We start from the raw sequence: 23,006 nt of genomic DNA, 5'->3' as shown, positions 1-23,006 counted from the left end.
ATTTGTTCTGTATTATTCGTTTTGATTCACGTAAGAGGAAATTATATTATCTTGATGATTTATTAAAAATTCTAAAAACATATTTTAATTAGTACTAATGCTTTGTTTTATTGCATCACATACCCATACTAAAAATTTTTAATGGTGTTGCATTATTTTAATTAATTTAATTTGTTTTTTATTTGACGCTTACTTTTGATTAAATTCGTGAAATTATAATCATCTAGATGTAATTCAGAGACGTGGCTTTGTGGAAAAAAATTCGGTGGCTGGTTAAAAAAGACCAAAATTTTAAGCTATTGGTTTTAATAATAAAATCAATATCTGAAATCCACATAAAGTTTGTGAAATTGCGTATTCGTGTAAAATTACCTTTTTAAGTTTTTGACTACATACTTTTAACGAAAGAAATAATGTTTAAAACAATTTTAAATCAGTTAAGAGACCTGTGCATTGATTTAACAGGAAATGTAAATTTTTGAAGAATGTTTTGCAAGGTTTTCGAGCCTTGATATATATTGTAAGGCATCTAGATTCCTAGGTATGAATCTAACTATACTAAGCTATTAATTATAATAATTAACATAATACTAAGCTAATATAATTTTTAAAATATACTTTCATCTCATCAATTTGAATGCCCTTAAAACTTACATGGTTTGCGAAATTAAATACATATTTTCTTGAAAACCACATGCTTTTCTTATCTGATTCTGATTTGAAATAAAGATTAATACATTAATGAAAACATTAACTGAGTGCTCAAAGTTGTGGTTAATTATCTTATATAACGTCCCCCCTCAAAAAGAGGTTCTGACGTCGATAAAAACATACAAGTAACTCAAGCTTGGAAACAGATCCAAAACAAATACGGAAAAGGGTACAGTGGATGATATAAATAAGGGTCTTAGTATAAATCATAATGTAAAATTACATTATCCTACATAGCAAGAAAAAACAATTAATTAAAAACGTGTGTTTATTTTATTTTTAAACTAAATCAATATAAATGAATGTTGGATGTTTTATTAAGAATCTATAATATGCAGCCTCATTTTCTTTCAAGTTTAATAGAAAATTTACCAAAAATATAAGAAATAAGTTCAAATATTGAAAACAAATGTTATTATTAAAAGCACTACTTAATTTTTCTAACTTTCCTTGTTATATCAATGGTTTTAGCTAGGCTAAAAGGTTATATAAAAGAAACCCCAAAACAATTGAAAAATTAATCGCAAACAGTCGAACGCATGCCCTTTTCCAAAAATTAATGACTTTATACTGGTAGAGAAAATTACTTCTGATATTGCAAGAGTAATTTCTAGATAATTGCTTTCGCTGTACTAGAGGTTAGCACTGAAAGGCATTTGACAGCCACCAACGCAAAGTAATAACAAACAGTTCTAAAAAGCACATTTCAACAATTGTCAGAGATATTAAAAAAATAAACTCCCAATCATTGAAGGAACCACATACGAATGAATCATACGTCACTGAAACGAGTGTTTTCCATTGGCCAGCAAAGTTGCCTTCGCTTCTGCCCATGCACCGTGACGTCAGGATCGTTTAGCGAAGATTCAGAGAACGGATTTTGGAAGCTGAGTTTAAAGGCGAAAGAGATCTGCAGAGCAACTGAACACTTGAAATTAACCAGTCTGAGACCAAATCAAGAATAACTTGTGAGAATTTTTTTTATTTTGGAAGATGGACAGCAACCTGATTTTGATTCTGACTCTTCTAATATTGGCAGAAACTAGTTTTAGTTTTCCTAGGTAAGTCTTCTTATATCCCATTCCTGTTTTTCCCAGCTCATAAGATGAATATCAACAAATAATAAATAACGGTAAAAGTAAATTATATGTGATTACTATATTAAGAACAAATATTTTACATTTAGTGATGTTATTCTAAATTATTCTTTAATTTTTGTTCTAGTGGAAAATGCTTTGATTTAACTTAATATTTAATACATATAATGCATATCAATGATTACAAAAGTTTTAAAATAAATGTACGGAAATGCATGAATAATTTAAAAAACCTTTACAAATGAAGTAAAACTGTTACATTTTAAGATTAATTAAAAAAATTAGTATGTAGACTGAAAGTAAATAACTTTGAAGCTTCACGAAAACATACACATTGACACTGAGAAGTAATTTGAACCAGAAATATAAGTTTGTAGATTTTTCTCGCACTTGTACCGTAAACTGTCTGTCGAATATAATATGAATTTTGTTATTTTTATATTTTACTTTAAATATTTTCTTCTGATAATACATATACTCATAAATATGCTTAAGATCAAAATAAATGATCTTTCAATCATTTATTATTCTTATGATAGCAGAATATGATTAATCATAACAAATAACTGAATGATCATTTACTGCGATCATAAAAAATAGCTTCTTTAATCAAATCGTAAATAGCCCTATTTTCTATCTTTTATGTTTTTTAAAATTTCAAATTGCTTCTTTTATCAGTTACTGAGAAGTGAAATTCAGTATTGTAAATAAGATATCATTTTACGTATTCTGACAATCACCAATTAAAAAAATATATTTTGATTATTAAGTTTGTAAATGAACTGATATATCTAATCAAAGCGCTGCGATGCATAAATGCATACATACTAATTTAAAGATTAACAGTTAATTTATTGAATTATTATAATGTAACATGGCGAGGTCCATTAATCGCTAAGTACACTTTATTTTATGTAAATGTATTGAATTAGCGATATAAGTTTGCAGAAGCATTCGTGTATTATATTTTTAATTTCCCTATTCTTTATTCTAATTGACTGATTTAAAGGTTAAGTATTTTAACCATAATGAAGATAGATCATAATTTGATTCTGCTAAATATGTCTTCAGTACACTTTTTTAATGGTTGTAAGCTTTCGACCAAACGAACATAATTACGCTTTTGTATACTTTGATGCATTTGGTTGCTGAAAATTTAACACCGCACACATACAATTTTATCATTTTATAATTATTTCTATAACTTACGGTTTCAGGTACACCAACAGCCGAGCAATAAAACAGCTGAACACTGGTAGTTTCGATCTCAATTCGATTCCACGCGAACAAGCTTGGCCGTTTTCCAACTTTCCCCCATGTCATCGTATATACGAGTCAACTTTCCTAAGAAAGTTCTTCACGAAAGCATCCCTTCCCCCAAGCAGATATAGTCCTAGTGTTGTTTGCCATAAAGAACTAAACCAAACCAATCGTAAGGCTGCAAGGATGAACTAAATACAATATAGATCCGATTTCACTTAAAATACACAACAAAGGTGCAGTTCTCGTAACTCAGTGTGCCAGCCAAGTTGCCCTGGCAGCGCAACACTGATGACTCTGTACTGCTTGATTTTATGCGGTTACACGGTAAAGTTGCATGAAATATTCGTGTTTTTTACGTCACATAAATAACGATAAGTTTCTCTTCTACAGTCTTCTGAGAAAATATCTTTTTCCATAGATAGATAGTTCGAACGTACTTTCCAATAATAAAACAATCCGATCCAATCCAAATGTTGAGCGTAATTTTGACAAAGCCTATTCATAAGTATGATTAGTAAAAATGATAGATTTAATATCATGCTGAAAAACTAATAATTACACAAAATTACACTCTCTTAAAAAAGAGAACAAATAATGATATAGCACCTTACACACCTCATATTAAAGCAAGTAAAAAGTTTTTAAAGTTTTTTAAAATTGTCTGCAGTATGTTTTTAGGTAAACAAGACAAGAAGTTTGGGAACTTTCGATAATATGAAACTTTTGTTAACATTCTATTGGTTATTTATTTCATACTAATATACAATAAATGACATATCTCTAGTATCATTTCAATTCCGAAATTTTTGCATTTAATTCCGTATATTTTACATACTTTCGTTAACAAAAGTGCCAAAGTATTTGTAAAAGAATATCTTCGTATTCCAAGAGAGATTTCCGAGTTGATGTAATTGAAACATTTCCTGTTTTAATGAATAATTTCCACTGTCTTTTAGCGTCTATCTGATCTAACGTTTAAGCGAGAAAACAAGGAACTGAAACAAACGCTGTCAGGTAAGTATTCCGTTTAAGCCGCTGTATTCTGATTCATCAGATGCAAGCTTTGTTTCTCAAAATTAAATAGACGTTTGCTGTTGACACCATAAACAAAGGAATCGGCAATAACGAAAGTAACACATGATCTAACACACTCCGTCGGTGTTTGGATACGTCTTCTTCTCTCCTGGTAGAAACAAAGACTGAATAGCCATTTTGGCGAGTAAATTAACATTAACAAAAAAAGTACTGTGACTTTAATTGGAGTTATCCAATTGTAATTAACAATTTCAATATATATATATATATATATATATATATATATATATATATGTAGGGTGATTCTAAATTGTTTTTACAAATTAAGAAGGATGGTAGTACTCATTCAGATGAGGAATAATTACCATAGAACATAGGGTCGCATTCCACTCTGGGAGGGGCCAACCAGCGGCCGAGCGGTAAAGTCGCTGAACACTGGTAGTTCGGTCCAAGGTTCGAATCCCATGAACGGGCTGGCTGCATGGATGTTTTCGTGGTTTTCCCCATTGTGTAACGTGCATATGAGCCAATTTCCCTTAGAAAGTCCTCCCCGAAGCCCTCTAGTACTTTGCTGTCATCAAATAAATAAAACCAAATCCATGTAAAATTGCAAATGTTTTACACAAGGAAGAATACTCTCAGACCTTGAAGGAAAATAAATAAGTTGAGAATTCAAAATAAAGTTATTTATTAAATTACAAAAATGACAGTAAAGTTAAAAATTTTAGTACAAGTACCAACTTCTATTACATTCACTAAAAATGTGCCAGCTGTGCTTCTCAAACATGGCCTTTTTTTCCGTTTTGGAAATCTGAAAGATTAAAAATTTCTTTTTCTGTCGAAATAAACATCAGATCTGCCACTGACACACATTATAAAACTACAAAAGTGCGAAGTTAACTTTATGTTATACTCAAAAGTCGGAAAGCAACAGCTAGAAAACTAAGTTCGTAAAGATGTCTTCAATGTATCATTTAAAATTTGCTCTTTCAAGTGATTAACTACTGATATTTTTTCAACGTTTTAATATTGAAACGAAGAATCCTCCACGAAGGCATCCCTTGCCTGAGGCAGATAGCCCTCGAGGCTTTGCCGTAATTAAATAATCTAACCTAACGTAACCACTCTGGGAGGCAGAAAAAAGGAATACTAGAATTTCAATCTGAACTTGCAACAGTTTTGGGAGAGCGAATAAACAAGACCAAAAGTTGCACAATCAGTTCAGTGAAAAACTCACGGAGATTACACAAAACGGATAAAACAGAAAGCTTGGCACTTGGCATTCGAGTGTTAATTCGAGTTCAGACTTGGCATTCGATTATCTATTGGGGGGGGGAACTGCTACCTTGATATCAAGTATCAAAGTAGCAGTTTTTTCCTCTTTGCCATCTTCTATCCTGTTGTCCTGGACTTACTGTGCAGCACTCATTCTATTTGAAGCGCTCTTCTAATGGGACACGAAGTTCTGACAGCCGGAAAGCAGCATGAACTTTTCATTCTAATCTCGGCATTCAGCGTAAGTTGGAGTTAGTTGATAATATTCAGCCCTTGATTAAGTAATTACCTTGTTACAATCGTTTGCGAGGTTGAGACCTTGCCGACCAAAGATATGCATCTGAGTGTTTGCCATCAAAGTCTGAGCTCGAATTAACACTCGAACGCAAGCTTTCGATTTTATCCGTTGCGTGCAGCAAGTTTTGGTCTCGTTTATTCGCTCTCCCAACACTGTTGTAAGTTCAGGTTTTAATTCTAATATTCCTCTTTTCTGCTTCCCAGACTGGAATGCGACCCTGTGTTCTATGATAATTATTTTTCATCGAGTACTATCACCCCTCTTAATTTGTAAAAACAATTTAGAATCACCCTGTATATATATATATATTAACACTCCGTAAATTCCGAAGATCCGATATGTATTAGAACTATCTACGGAACTTTTCTGTAGTAGGGGGCAACACACACCAAACATTTTTCTGTAGAACGATGTACAGACGAGGTTAATGCTTCCAGTGAGAATCCTAATCAGATCATTTCATATATAGCCGTATGAGACAAGGACCTACTAATGCTCGCATTACACTGACTAAAAATGTATTGGGTCATAAGAAAAGTTTCAAACACTTGGTAATTCAGATTTACATACTGGCTAAATATGTTTTCATTGCCTTGTGTATCTACATACCATATTACATTTATTATGAGGAATAACATTAAACTAACTGATAACTGAGATCTTTTAAATACCTTTTCTTTAAATACGCATGTTAAGATACAAATGTTACCGAAAAATTTCTGAGATTTTTGTTTTGTTGTTGTTAAGTGAACAGACTTAACAATTTTTCATTGGACTCGCGAAAAATCTGAGAAGATAGAAATTTAAAACAAGCTGAATCATTGAATTAAAAAAAGTCTGTTATTCAGTAATGATTTCGAAATGCCGTAGAAGGAATTTGACTAAAACAAACCTTATATTCCAGTCTTATTTAGCATATTTGGGATAATTTTCAAGATAAAATTAATAAATTCAGGATTTCCAGTTAGAGATGAACTTAGAGAAAAACCCACTACAAAACGTGGAAAACTGGAAGCAAATATACTTACAAAATCTTGTGATATCCATGCCGTCAAGAATTAGTGAAGTCATGACACGGAAAGCAAGCCCAAAGCACTATTAAAGTAAACTTTAGAATAATTTTTAGTAAGTATATGTGACCTAATTGTTTTTCGATCATTACGGTCTCGTTTGTACAGAAGAAGTGTATAATTTACGATTATTTTAATTAAACTTTAAAGTTTTTCGATTTCATTTAGCTTTTACATATTGTACTTAATAAAAGCTTTTCATTTAAATTAAATATCTAAAACTGTTATGAGATATAAGAATTACAAATATTACTGACACATAGGAAAAGCTGGCATACATATATTTATGTAATAAAAACAAATTTAGAAATAGTTATAAAGGAACTATGAGACGTAGAAACGCAGAGATACTGATTGCACAGCACGGAAATAACATAGATCCATATTGAATGGAAAGAATTTTGATTGCATAGAATGCGTAATGACTAGGAAACTTGGTAGCCGAATAAGATTAAGTATTCATTTTTTTTTACATCCATTGACATTTGTGGCCACAATTCACTTGGCACTCTAATCGTTCCTATTTCCAGAATATTTACATTTTGGATACTGTTGCGAGAGAAAAAGAACATAATGAAACAGCGTCCAAGCGGTACAGAAGCAAAAGTGCACAATTATCCAGTATAGAAGCTCACGAAGAGAAAGTTTTGGTTTAGATTTGAAAGGTTTCAGTTCTCATAATTTTGAGTTCAAGTTCCGAATTAGCTACATCAAGTACCTTACGCAAGCAATGTGGCATAAATTAATCTAGAAATAGCGCAGTCCAGAAACGTTATTACTGCTTTTAGAATACACAGAGGAAATACCCAAATTAAAAATGAGGAATTAAGAGACTATTACTAAATTAAATTGTAGGGCTGATTTACATACTTTTTATCTTGCATATAACATGTATATATATATATATATAGAGAGAGAGAGAGAGAGCTTTCTATGTAAAATTGTTTAGCCTATTTTTTCTTATAAGATAAATCTGTGAGTAAGTTAAAGGTTAGCTTAGTGAGTAAGTGTTAAAGTTTAGAATTAATGCTGATTTTAGGAAAATTAATCATAATCATTAGTTTATCATATATTTTTCTATAACCTTTAGATAAAGCTCTTTGGCAGGTAAGAAGTTAAAAATATTCCAGACTGCATAAAAAAATTAAGCAAAATTAATTCTAAACTTACCTAAACTTTTGCAGCAAATGCGCTTTTACCTTTTTTAAAATTATTTTGCAGCAAATACGCTTTTACCATTTATTGCAGGAAACAGACGAACGATTTTTTTCTGTATTTCTTTAGGTATACAGAAAAGATAAATTCGATATTCGATTCGGGTATACAAGATAAATTCGGACTGAAACTGCTCATGTTCTGAAATTCTCTAAAAGGACTTCCTTAGTCTCATTCTTAAGTTCTAGCTTGAAATGTTTAAGAATTTGAAAACTACTACTAGTACAAGGGTGCTTCCAAGGACTCGTGTCAAGTCATCCATCGTAACACTCTTAAAAACGTGCTTTTCACGAAACGTCAGAAATAAGATAGTATATTTTTTCTGCTCTCTCTTACGGAATGACGTCAAATAGTACTAAATGTTAGAATTCAATCTTTATCCATTCCGACGTTTATCGCCGGTTGCAAATCTCCCCAGTATATCTTAACGATGAAAACATGGAAATGCATATTTTGGGTAGATTTGTGGGACGATGAAGATTCAATAAACGTTAAATAAGGAACAGTGACTTAGCAATCAAATTAAAATAACATTAAAATTGCTTATATGTTTATTCTCATTGTAAACCATTTATTTATCGATGTTCTCTATAGAAAACATTTGTGCAAATGTTATTTAATTACGTTTCTAGTTTACGTCTTGAATCATTTCTGTCTATCAGCGTTTGAATAAAGCTGATTTTTAAATTGATTTGTTTGAACTGTTACTATAAATAAACTTATTTGGGAAATTTTGATATCGGTTTAATATTTTGAGATGGAAATCACAAGAAAAATTCAGAATCACGTTATTCAGTAATTATTTAAATTTCAAGTCCTTCAAATTAGAAATTACTAAAAAAAAGCTACTTAAAATCTGCTTGATATTGGAAGGATCGGATTTATGGATATAAAACGAAGATGAAAGTACTTTCCCGTTAACAGGCGTAAAAAGTAAAGTTTGCTTCAGAATCTTAGCAGAGCTAGAAACGGCAATTCTACCGATATTATATACAGCTTCCTGAAAAAAAAAAGTCTGTTTTATTAAATCTAAAATAAATGCAAGCAACAAAGATAAATGAGAAATTCATGAATAAGGACGTATGTTTCTTAACAAATCGATGGTTGATGGCAACAGCAAGGCTTCTACCAACATCAGCCTTGACATCAGAAGTAAATTAATTGGATAGCGATTAGAAAAGGAATGTGCGAACCTTCGAATCTGCATACGATCTATTAATTTCATATTTTATGAAACAATTTTTCGTTTAATCACCCTTTTTATAGTCAATTTCACTTTGTTGTTTTCCCATATGTAATTTCCGGTATGGTCATTGTCTTGAAATTATTCAATCAAGCTTCTTTTGTTTGGTAGTTTCCAGGTCGGATATTTTCTATTTATTCTTTCTTTAAGAAAAACAGTATTTCAATAAAAAAGGCTGCTGAAACTATACATTAATTTTAAAAGACGTCATTTATAAGCTACTCGTAAAGTGAAACAAACACGTAACCATATTTGGCGCTTTCTCCATTCACGGAAATATATTAGAATGAATTCCTAATCAAAAGTTATGTCAGAGAAAGCTCAGATATAGATGTTCTTGAATACGAATATGTTCTTTCCTACTCAAAAAAATGTATAGAAACATTCCGCCTCATAGAATGATCGATGGGGTTTTATGAATGAGGTGCCATTTAGGCCCACACATAAAAGTTGACACGAAATCTATCTAGATGGCGGAAATCTTAACGAAGGATAAGCCTCAAAGGAAATAATTAACTCTTAATAGCACTAATGGCTCCTGTAATAAATTCTATATAATTTTTAATGTGTGCAATAGCGAATTTGAACAAATATTTGATTTTTTTATGGGAAAGCACCAGAGAATTTCACAAATTCGGCATCGTCCAGAGCCTTGGTATTGGGCGCATTAAATATTTGTAAAGGTAATTCATGATGCGATGTTAACAGGATAACATATTTGGTGTTTCAACACACATTTGGCAACTGGCACATCTCACGACTGGCACTCTTAAATCATAAGTTTCCTTAATCATAAGTTAAATTATAAGCCTTGGGCATGATTAAAAGTAGGGCGGCGGGCTTAGTTTCCCGACCCCTGATCTAAAAGGACTGAGATAGAAGTAATATCACAGTAGGAATATATATTTATATTAAGACCAACTAACGTCTTTTGATGAACTAGAAGTATCGGTACATTAACATATATATTAAACAGTAGAATCATGTTCAAACAAACTTAGAAGCAGCTCAATGAATAGTGATTATTAACTTAACAGCAATAATCTGATCTTGCTGATCAAATCCAAGTCAGTATTAGCATAGCTATGGACGAAAGTTTCTCTTAAGTGGAATGTTCTACTCAAGGAATAAGTGCGTTACATTCATTACCAGAGAAAGTTTATTAAAAGGTTTGAATAGTTAAGAACATCATTAGATGACTTGGGCTTATAATTGTCCTTAGTAGTTCTAAAACTTTTAAAGATTAATTCGCAATGTATGGTAGCAACATGAAAATTTCATACCTATTCACTCAAAAGAATCTTATAATTTAATTATTCCTATCTGTCTTTCAAATGCTAATAGTATAAAAAAATGCAGAATATATGTAAAAAGAGTAGGCTAAGTTCATTCATTGACATAAAACTAGTAAGTAGAAAAACCCTATACTCTTTGCGGCAGTACAATTATAGTTAAATTTTTAATTCCGAGTTATTAAGCTTAAAGATTAATAGCTGCGAATAAGAAAACATAAATTTCGTGTTATATCCGTATAACTGAAATACATATTTAGTTTGGGTACATTTGTAAATTAATTTTCGCTTTTAAATTGGAAATATAATCGATTTTCCTAACATGAAATATTGTTATAAGAAATTTCCGATTGTAAACAAACGAAATAAAATTTTATTTGACACTGTATTAAACTTTAGGACGATTTTATATCCAATGCGTTGTCTATGTTTTTTTCTGCATTGACAGGACAGTGGTCCTACTTAGGAAAAGTGCAAATTTTATTACCTAATAAATCTTAATCTATAAATGCCAGAGTAGCTGAAATCCTTACATACTCATTCGACTTTGGTTGGTATCCTCAGGAATGTGGCACTGCATGGACGATTTTTGTGTTTTCTCCTCATGTACAACGTCCTTGGGAAGTCCTCTGCGAAGGCATACCTCCCCTTAAGCGGATACCCCTCCAGTTGGTTTGCCGTAATCAAATAAACCAAACCAAAAACCTTATGTGTAACGTGAATACTATTCGAAATTTGTGATCTCTTTTTTTTTTTCTTCTGAAAACACGCTCTGCTAGGATTAAACAATGAACTGATTTTTTTAAAGTAGTTTCCTTTTCTTAATTTTCTTTCAAAACCTTTTGCATTAGTTTTAGTATGACAATCTTTCGCATATCGATAGCATATTCGGAAGTATTATAAATGAAGGGAGAAAAATAGAAGAGAAACACGCCAAGTGAAAAATAAATGAGTATCACAACAACGTTGAGTTTGGTATAGATTTAAGTCAAGATCTCAACTGATTTCTACAGCAAACAAGTATCGATTCCTCTTCAACAGAAGCAAAGAAATTTACTGTCAACTATCCGGATAACAGGATTCTGCACTACAAGAATAAATATGGAGAATCAGGGTAGAACAAATAAAACAGGTTTCCTAATTAGGAAAGAATACTCGAGATTTAGCAAAAATCAAATTTAGTAGTCCAACCATAATATTTCCTCTGCAAAACTGTGAACATCTTAGTCTGTACATTCTAAATGATCCACAAGGAATAAACACCTCTGATAATACGGTATATTGCAACAATCCATAACACTTTCAAACCGCTAGAATGTACTCTAAGATTTTTGAAAGCCATCGACGACTCTACTGCCAGCGATAATATTGCTCCTGTAAAATCCGTGAATATCCTTGTCTGGTCTGTACTCTGTATGGAATCCACAAGAACAAACATCCGTAACAATATGTTAGGTTGATCAAGAATATGATAGAAAAGCCGATATAAAAACCAGACACGTAGTTATTCAGCGGCAGAGTTTGAATTTGAAGAGTACGGCAGTGTAAATTCTGTAGATAATCTCTCCTGAAATTTCAGTGATGATGTCAAATGGCCCATCCAAATCGCATATATTTTACTTCCTCTGACATACTTGAAATTTCTTTAAACTCCTATCCTCTAAATCTGTAAAGATGTGGAAAGCCTCTTTTTCTCTCTTTAAAGCTTCTATCTACTAAATTGCTTTTCATTACAAAATAGACACCTAGACTTACTGTCTGTAGTTAAGATTCAAAATAAGCAATGGTCAGAAGCTTTGGTTGATCTTTCAGAGTATAAATTCGTAGATAACTTGTGCACGAAATGAAACTCACAACGTAGAAAATAAAATATCAGATCATACGTTTCTTATCGCACTGGTTACATGGTCTGATATTCCTTACTGAATCCGCCATGAATTTAATAAGTCATCGAATCAATCATGTGAGCAAATGCTTCTAGTCACCTGCATGTAACAGTTTAAAATCACTCCGACGTTTAGAAAATCTGTAAAGTCTATTGACTCAATATGGACGCTCCTTCAGCAAAGGAAAAGGCCCTATAATTGTGTTCGGGACAGACAGAAACATTAGTTGCTGAACCTATATCTAAAACTTTCAGAATTCGATGAAAGAAAGATATATTCTTCTACAAACACTACAACAAAGCTTCAATATATACAGGTAAGTGATAAAAAATTTCTTCAATCGATTTGTAGATAATATATTTTTTTCAGGAAGGTAAACATTTGATCAGCATAACATGGGAAACGCAAACTACTCGCTTTTTTATGACCTTAAGAAATTGAATCGAAATTCATTAGCAGAACACTTCAAAATCTGCAAATTACTTTAACCCAAACAGCAAATAAAGGTATAATAATTATCCATCGCTCTATAAATCTGAAATTAATGCTGATTATATAACCCATAAGAGGTATGCAACTTACAGCGTTTTACTCATTTCTGGAACGGCAAAAGCACAGTAAGAAGTTGCTTTCTACCTTCATCTATACTCTTTACTTTTGACAAATCCTGTATCAGTATCTATAGAGAAGAGGATTCTCCGTTCAGTATGGTAAATTCTTATTTGAAATCATGTTTGTGGCAAGTTCAGTTCACTGGTACTTTTTTTAGATAGAAAATGATACTGCTGAAGCATTAGATCATGATGACACATTTATGACTTCACCTTGAAGAAAATCACGTGCTTTTTATAGGAAATGGTTTGAATTCTTCGTATTTAGATCTCATTTATAACAAGCTGCAAATGTTAAGAATATTGTGTTTTTAAATGACTACAAAAACTTGAATTTTATCATTTATAAACTAGTTTCTGTTACAAGTTAATTCGAGTATATAAGTCTAATTTTAAATTAGTCAACGATTCTTCACGACACAAATTGAAAATTGAAAGTATAACCAAATTTTAAATTCTTAGTCTTAAGTTTTTATTTATAAAGCGTATCGTCGTCTATGCCGTGAGTGTATTAAATGTCAAAGACGTCAAGAAATAAAATTACCTTGTATGAAAGAGAGAGAACCCGAGAAATCGTTTAATATTTGCTACAGAAAAAAATCTGGTATTTTATTCGTTTTGACAATTATATTTGTATTTTATAGAGCATATTAATAGTTTTGTCTTCCTATGCAATGTCATAGCTAAATCGACAATATTAAGAGATCAGTATACGATCTATTAGTTAAATCATGATAGCAAATTTAAAGTTTTTCCTAATATTTCAAGTACTCTAAATAGATTTTGGAATGAATAATAATAAAATAAGAAATAAAATTCCTTACGGATTGGAAAAATGTTTATCCGTGGATATAAGTGAAAAGCAGCTACAGATGGAGTGAACAATCCATCATCGTAAATTCTATGAATAATTGATGGAAATTTGCAATTTTAAATCCCATCATTCTAAAAAATATCGCTGACTGTTATGAAAGTCTCGGAGAAAAAGAAAGTTATTCACTTTTCATTGAAATATATTTGACAATATTAGATTAATAAGTATATTTTGTGCATTACAAAAAACAGATAATCTTATTAAAGTTATTTTGAAAGTTTTATTTGCACGACAGTTTTTTGCACCAGAGACCGTCTATGGATATTTTTATGTCGTTATTGATGATATCCAAAAAAACAAGTGTCTTATCTGGAAAGGTAGAACAAATTTAAAAATACTACGAGAGAAGAAAATGAAACAAAATATTTTCATAGTTCAAAACATTCTTCTTTAGAGATTAATGTATCACATCAAATTAAATAAATTGGATAAAGGCATTGCGATATCATTATTGCTGCAATGCTAATAAGCAAGTATGCTTATTATCAAATGGAAAATTTGTGATCTCTTTTTTTTCTTTTGAAAACACGCTCTGCTAGGATTAAACAATGAACTGATTTTTTTCAATTAGTTTCCTTTTCTTAATTTTCTTTCAAAACCTTTTGCATTAGTTTTAGTATGACAATCTTTCGCATATCGATAGCATATTCGGAAGTATTATAAATGAAGGGAGAAAAATAGAAGAGAAACACGCCAAGTGAAACATAAATGAGTATTACAACAACGTTGAGTTTGGTATAGATTTAAGTCAAGATCAGGACTACTATTCCTTCTAATTGCCTTTGCAAACATAACTGGAGTGCGTGTGTAGAAGACACGACACAAATGGGAAGGGTTTAATAACCCTTTATTTCTCACAATTTTCCCGCTCTTCCGGAATACAAAGACTAGTACTTATGGTCTGAATCGTAGAAAATAAGAAACAAAACTAAATTAAATAAGAACTAAACTCGGATATTTTACAAAGACTAGTAACACGGAGATTGGCCTTTTAATCTCTACGTATGTAGTGAGCAGAATGCGGGAAACTACAATAAGTCTTCAAGTAAAGAGAAGTAAGTTCTGGCCTCAAAGGCAGACAGGAACTGACTGAAAAGCGCGTGGTAATGTAGCGAGAAGTCTCCCTCTTGGCTAAAAGCCACAACTTAATACTTAACAGTTTGCAAGCTCAATTTGCATAACCAAATCTGTTCGCGTTTATTCTGGCCGGAAATGGAAAAAAAGAGAGGATAGCAAAGTTTTAAAATAAAATAAACGTTACTAAAACTTAAAATCCTTACAAGTTTAAGAAGAAACTATCATAAGCTAAACAGTTTTAACATTATTTACAATTATACGTGAATTAAACCAAAAGTAATAGTCTTGCATGAAAAATTACGAAATATGTTGAAATTAGTAAATAAAAGTTTTCTATTCATACAATGAACATTGAGAGTTTACTGAGAAGATAACCTAGCACATAGTTTTACAATACAAATAAAACAATACCTTGGCTTACGCATCGCGTAGAGTATTATTCTCCGATTAAACATCAGGTAATATGCGAAAGAAGAATTAAACACTGTATGAAAATGTAAATACAAATATGGGGCATTATTTATAAATATTAGTGTTAGTAATCATGATGAGCAAAAATGAAATACAGGTATTGAAATAGGTAATGATTTGTGTTTGCTTCAATATAAATACCGTATTTATTATAGAAAATTCAAACTAAAAACTAAACCATCACACACACGTATTTTCATATTAGACAGAGGCCTCACTTTGTAGTATAAATAAGAAGCTGTTATCAAGTAAAACGAAATAATCTTAAATTTATCCTATGAAAGGAAAGATTTGCAAAGATTTTTTTGTTAAATCGAAAGTTAATGTCAAACTTCGAAGGCTTTTCCTGAAAAACTATTCAACGAATTGCTTTAAAAGTAGGAATTCACATATTTATTACTCAGAAAACGTAAAGAAATGTTTCAGGATAGGAGGAAAGTGCATGGCCAGTTTACTGCTTAATTCTATGTTTATTTTTCTATTTTTTCGTTTTTAAAATACGGAAGCTTAAAATATTAACATGGTGCCCGTCTAGGGTCAATTTAAAATTCAATGCATTGATAAATGTTTTGAGAATACATATGTAACTTGTCTCAAGAATTATATTCGGAGCTAATATTTTTGGGCTTTTGTAAATTAATGTAAGCATTAAAAATATTGAGTTTAATAATTTAATTTTTGACAACATTGGTTTTTAAGGAGTCGAAATTAAAACTTTGAAAGATGTAAATTAATTTTTCTGAGTTATAGCAGAGATTCTCAAAAAAGGATTAAATTTTAGGGAATTTCTTAAATATCTGTAAAATGTATTTTATTAAATAGTTATTTAAACAGCTTTTATGTACATAAATAACTTCTTGTACCAATAATTGTATTTTCATAAACTATTAAACAATACTATTCAGTAACATTTTACATCATCTCATTTTACATAATTTTTAGAAATGTATGTACTTCACAGTATATATAGTATATATTTCTAAAATATATTCTATATATAAAATATATATTTCTAAAAATTATTTCTTTCTCTTTAAGAAATTTCCCTATTTCTACAAATTAGTTCTTTCCCTTTAACGTAACATGTCAAATGTATTATAAATGCTATGCAAATTTCGTCAAATTTTATGTTTTCTCAAATGAGACGTTTTATAAGTCATCTGTAATTTTCACCAAGTTTTCGGTTTTCTCAAGTGAGATGGGCTGCAAAAAAGGTACCAGTTTAGGATTTGATGTCATCAAACGTCCTAGGCAGTAAACATAAAACTTGACCAATGTGGATTTCTTGCGAAAGATTAAACACTATTTTCAATAAAATAAAGTTTATTAAACTTATAATTTCACTAAAATTATTAAAAAATTTAAAATTACTCTTAAATACTCAGATCGTTATTTTTTTAGTGCTAGTGTAATTTTTTACTAAAAACTCCATTTTCAGAGCCTTACAATTTAATAATGCCGTCTTTAATAAAAAATATCTGTCAAAACCAAGCACTTAAATACTAATGCATTAAATATTTTATAAGCAAATATCTAGTAGTAAGAATGAGGCTTAACCAAAAAGATTTCAAAAATTTATTTTACTGATTTATGAATTTCTAAGTTTATGCATATAAGAAAAAGTATCCTGGGAATATCTAAGAAGAGCTACCATCTTTAAGGGTTTTCTAAAGAAAAAAAAAAAGGCTCTTGCGATACGCATACCAAACGTTGCAAAAATATTATTGCAACCAACTGATAAAAATCGAACGTTAGGTTAACACTACTATTGCCCTTAACCTTTTATTCTGACCAATTTTATCGAACCTTTGAAGTCAAATGACTCCCATATGATTATTTGGATACACTTGTATACATAAACTTATTTATATCGGTACGGGAAAAAAAAAATTCGAATGACTTCAAACATGTAGCGGCATTTCAAATTGGCATGTTTCTATTCCATGTATACCAAAAATCTTCACTGTGATAGCACAATAGAGTAGTGGAATATTTCTATCTTCCTCTAAGTTTTTAACATATATAACAGTAAAGAATATTTTCTAATTTAATGCTAATATCTATAATTTGTGTTTGCATAGATTTTTCTATGTTTAAGTTCTGCAGAAATATGAAATTCTGTGAGAAGCTGCTAGGGATTAGGTTGTTGTTGTCGTCTTCTCCGTGTAATTTCATGCACGAATGGTTGCAGTGCCTCAGGGGGGTTAGAGTTTTACGTTCCATCCTAGTTTTGAAAGAGATCAACCCAGAAGGGCGGATCTCCCACATCTTGCATCTTTCCCCTACCACCAAACCACTCGAGAGGACTTGGTTCGCCATAAATTTAGAGTTCCCCCATGCCGCAAAAATACAATACATTTACAAATATCCATGCCTCCCCCGGGATTCGAACCTGGGCCCTTTAGGGATCAGGTAATTAACACATTAACTGTAAAAAATTACTTAATATTAAATTTCACTTTTTTCACGTTATGGTGTGTGTGTGTGTGTGTGTGTGTGTGTGTGAATGACTATGGCAAAGCCTCGAGGGTTATCTGCCTGAGGGAAGGGATGCCTTCGTGGAGGACTTTCTAAGGGAAACTGGCTCGTATACACGTTACACATGGGGAAAACCACGAAAACGCCCATGCAGCCAACCCGTTCGCTGGATTCGAACCTCGGACCGAACTACCAGTTTTCAGCGACTTTACCGCTCGGCCGCTGGTGGGCTCTCACGTTGTAGAGACATTGGGTTTATTTTGAAGCAAGAGACTTGAAAAATGGGCAGTGCCCTCGCCGGGACTCGAACCTCGGACTTCTCGAAGGCATGCTAAGAAGGCAGGAGAAATACCTTATATCCCCCTTTTAAAAGGAGACCGGGGATGAGGAAACCCAATCGACAGATTTTGGTGGTGAAGAATCATCATCCACCACTTTTCTTACTTCGGTCTTTACTGTAGAGACAAGGTTTTTTTCGGAAGCAGAAGTTACAAAAATGAGCAATGCCCTCGCCAGGACTCGAACTATGGACCTCTCGAATACGCGCCGAGTGTGCTGACCTCTACACCACGAAGGCATGCTAAGAAAGAGGGAGAAATGCTTTATAACGTCAATTATTTAACTCAATTATACTATTTTTATATTTCTAAAATATTTAAGATAGGATTATTTCTTTCCTCCTTATACAAGAATTTTTTTTTTAGTTTTAAATTAAAAAAAAAAAAATCTGCATGTTTTATATATTTTGCGAATATCATGAAACAAACGTTGATTTCGATAAGTTAAAGCATATCATTCAATCTCACTGAGTTAATCTTGTTATTCATTGTCACTGAGTGAAATGAGTGTTCCAAGAACAGAAAAAGGTAAGGTTCTCTCACAGGACTTGTTTTTTTTGTCACTGATAGCTGTTTAAAGTTCCATCAAGAAGAAAATTTGGGAAAAATTAACTTAAACGCATTTTAAATAATAAATCTACAAAACCTTCAAGCCATTAAAAACACATATTTATGTAGTGATAAATAGGAAATAAGCGATCCACTTTTAGAATATTTAAATATGTAGATTGGTTCAGATCATTACTTTGGAACAAGAGCTATCTGTCGTAAACTCTTCTTACAAATAATTATCTATTCCTACAAGGACACTGTATGATGATGACATGCATGTGCAGATTACTGACATTTTGGTGAAAGTCAATTACCATCATTTATTATTCATTATGAATGATAAAGTTCTTTAAATCTGATCATTTTAAAAGTTTTAGTTTCCAAACTTCTAAGCTTGTTTTGATTTAGTGATTACGAAATCAGGTTACACTTCATAGTGTAACCTGATTTCGTAATCATGATGATCTTAATGAGGTAGTATTTGATTGATTTGTGTCTTGATGATGATCTTAATGATGTAGTATTATTTAACTTAAAATTTTAATAAATACTACATCATTAAGACTATGTCTTGGCTTGAAAGCGTCGCGTTGACTTCACAATTCTTTTACACTTAGCAATACCTTTACTGTTTCTTTTACCTAGCAAAACGAGAACCAACTGAAATTAAAAAGTATGAATTTTTAAATGCCGTTTTACATAAAGTCATTGTCATGTTAGAGGAAAGTATATCATTTCGCCTTACGCATTTTCATGATGTCAAGTAGTTAGCAAGCCCAGCTAGACGGTAGAAGAGAATTTGGCTTCTCGATCTGAAAAGCATATTAGTCTCTCCTGAAGTAAAATGTGAGAACGATAACTAGTTAGCACTTAAATTTGACTAGCTGTGCCTTGTGCATCTCTTAAATAGAGCTTGAAGTATGGGAAGAGTGAAAAGAATTACCACATCCTCCGAACGTCCTCTCATAATCTTTAGTGGCTAGCGCATTTAGTTAGCAGAATCGAAGATCCGTGATTCGAAGTCCTCAGAGGATACAACTTAATTTCCACATTTCCTACAGTGAAAAATATAATAGTAGGTTCGTAATAGATTGAATGCACACAGAATTAATGTTAGTTTGATAAAATTTGTTTTACAAAACCAAACACTTCACCAGGTCTGTGACTTTCCACAAAAATACTTGTACAGTTATTCACAGTATCACAAAGTATAATCAGTAGATACACTTCAAGCCACTAAGAGCGTTAGACAGAACGCAGTGAAGAGCGCATCTTAAGAGCAAAGCTAACCCGGAGATATTTGAGTACTCCGAATTCACGTTGAGTTAATAAGTGAGAGCAGATGCTGTCTCCGGTCTTATATAGTTTTCACCCGGCCATTGAGATATTTCTAACACTTTCTGTTGAAATTTCTGGAAAGTATATGAGAGCCGAATACGGTTATAGTTACACAGAGCATAAATCACAGTTATTCAATTAACAGTATCCAATACAATTATACAGGCATTGGACCAAAATGTCGCCGAATTTCGCGACTTTTGGCGATTTTTATCCAAATTAGCAAGATAGCCATTTACTAAATGTTACATAGACTTAGTCCTGTATTCTTATTTTTCCGCAGAGCATCGTTACTCTCAGCTTTTAAAGTTATATTCCTACCAATAGCTTTTCCGACACTGTTACTTTAAAAAAAAAATTTTTTTTCGTTGTTATTTGTATCTTGTCGTGTTCCACATAGAACATGACGGGACTTGTACCGAAAATTCTTAGCTATAACATAGGAAATAATAAATACATGGGATAACAGAATAATTCAGCAAATATGTTGCAAAGTTCTAGTAGTAATTTTAAAAAATGAGAAAATTAATAAATTACATTAAGAACAACGTAATTAAAAACAAAGATTTTTTCTTTGGACTGTAAATGTTCAGAAAAAAATTGGTAGCCCAGATGGCAGTTAAGTCCCTTAAAATGGTCCGAAGTACCTTCACTTGCTACACGTGATGAATATACTCGATAAAAACGTAATTGTCACGTTTAGCGCCACTATTACAGCTGCTTTTAATAATTTTTAATCTTCTAAATTATTATCACAGCTGATAATAGGTAAAAACTCCTACGTTTTATGTTTTTTATAGTTTAAAATATGATAAGGAATCCAATTACTTTTTAGGCTTCATACACTTCTAGGCAAAGTCAAAAATGCACTACATGTTAATTTGATATCATGCAGTTTTAGCGTGATTACACTTCATAGAATACATAAATTATTGTATTAAATGAACAAAGAAAGCCAAATCATTATCGTTGTTGGTGACTAATGCTGATTTGTCTGACTACAAAATCAGCTCAAGTCCACGAAATCCCTCGTGGTAAGAAGAGCAAAATTACGCCTGTCGTTGGCACAGCCTTGAATTTGATTCTACGGGGCGACGGGTCCGAGGGTCTCTCAGCCCTCTTTTCCTCCACCAGCATCTCAAGAGGACTTTAGGCTTGCCGCATATTTAGAGTGCCCCCATGCCGTACAAACACTATACATTTGCAAACATCCATACATTCTCCAGGATTCGAACCTGGGCCCATCGGCAGGGTAGTTAGCAACGCTAACCACTGTACCGGTTGCGCAGCATCATTATCATTTTAGACAAATAAAAAAAGAGCATAGCTTACATAATAAATACAAATAAAATTAAAATGCTGAAATAATGCAGTTTAAAAGATTATATCTATAATAATGTGTTATTAAGTAATGGTTTGTTGCATTTTTAAGAATCTCAATTGATCTTATAGAATAGCAGCGTAATAAGCGAATTAGCTGAAACATTCAGTATACATAACTAATAAGGAATGCAAATTATGTTTCCTAAGAAATATGAAAGATACTCATAGAATTAGTAATATTCTTAAAACATACACCAAATGCATATAATTGAATTCTCCTATTTTTAAGTTATTCCATAAGGTAATTTCTCTATTTATTCCATAAGGTAATTCTCATGTTCTCATTCGACTTCTGAACGCCTCAATTAAATTCACCTTCTTCTCATCTAACTCATTCATCAGATCTTTGCCCTTTGTGAATGTTACACCTTCGGGTGTACTCTGTTTTTCCTGATAATTAACGACAACCAATGGATAATATGATAAAAGTGTACAGAAGCTCGACTTTACATCCACGAATGCGATATTTACCTGAGTGTGCTGAAACACAGAAAGCTTTATCGGCTTATTTTTCTACAAACATTCATTTTTACATTATTTTTGAAATCTTAAAATTATGACATCAGTGCTTCATTACATGTTCATCTCAGCCCGCTTTTATTAACTTGTTCATCTCCAAAGTCTTTGAAAACAGGACATTTTAATATTGCTTTTTTGTGTAATATTTAAGGGGTAAGCTTAAAATTTTACTTAATTTTCCATTAAGTAAATATTCTTCGGCCACGACTGCCAGCTTTATAAAATAACAAAAAGAGAAATAACCTGAAAGTATAAATTTCAGTTTCCACTTGAATGCTTATAAATATAATATACAATAGCTATCCGGTTAATGAAAAGGAAAAAACTTTATCAAACAGATTAAATGTGCCTCATTTTCCTCTTATTAGCCATGGAGCTTTTAATTGTCGTCAAAGGTTTTAAAATTCAGATTTTTATTTCCTGGCTTTTGATAATAATGCCAATTAGCAAGGCTTAAAATCCTGATTATCATAATCCCAATACTTGCCAGGTTGTCAAAATGCATCAAGGAATATCAACATATAAAGCTTCTCGTCTTGCCGCTTCTTTTAATATACAGACTTGCATGACCACACTTTTATCCATTTGTCAGCAACGGTGTACATATGTTCTGATTTCTGGAGAAAGCAAGTTTAAGGTTTATGTTATATAATGAAAGTAAAATTCACATAATAACTCCTAAACATGTATACAAAAAATTTTATCCCTGTTAAAAATTGTTATAAGTTCAGTTCTTGCTCTGGACACATAAATGATGCAAACTGATAAATATTAATCAAGTCTTACCGTCAAACTCATTTCGCAAATTATATGTTACATGCTTGGCATGCAACTCTTTTATAAACCAAACTTTAATAAATTTTATATTTATATTATGTTCTCAGCATATCAATTTATTACAGAAAATAAATAATGATTGGGCATTAAATATCAAAAATATGTTTTATCCGCCCTAAGAAAAGTTAAATAGCTGTAAAGCT

General features: G+C 31.7%; 1 protein-coding gene across 1 annotated transcript in view; it reads left to right on the top strand.

The window, feature by feature from the left end:
• Window positions 1-1,594: 1,594 nt before the first annotated feature.
• LOC118195518 (uncharacterized) overlaps window positions 1,595-23,006 on the top strand; it is a 95,855-nt gene continuing 74,443 nt past the window's right edge. The window contains exon 1 of the mRNA XM_035366845.2: window positions 1,595-1,772. Coding sequence (XP_035222736.1) covers window positions 1,705-1,772 — 68 coding nt within the window. The 5' untranslated portion in view covers window positions 1,595-1,704. The remainder of the gene's footprint in view (window positions 1,773-23,006) is intronic.

This window comes from Stegodyphus dumicola, chromosome 5, assembly GCF_044657685.1.
Source record: "Stegodyphus dumicola isolate Sdum_Otavi_A_Nest chromosome 5, ASM4465768v1".
NCBI classification, from domain to species: Eukaryota; Metazoa; Arthropoda; class Arachnida; order Araneae; family Eresidae; genus Stegodyphus; species Stegodyphus dumicola.
The sequence above is the reverse complement of the archived record's forward strand: the minus strand, read 5'-3'. Positions and strand labels throughout refer to the sequence as shown.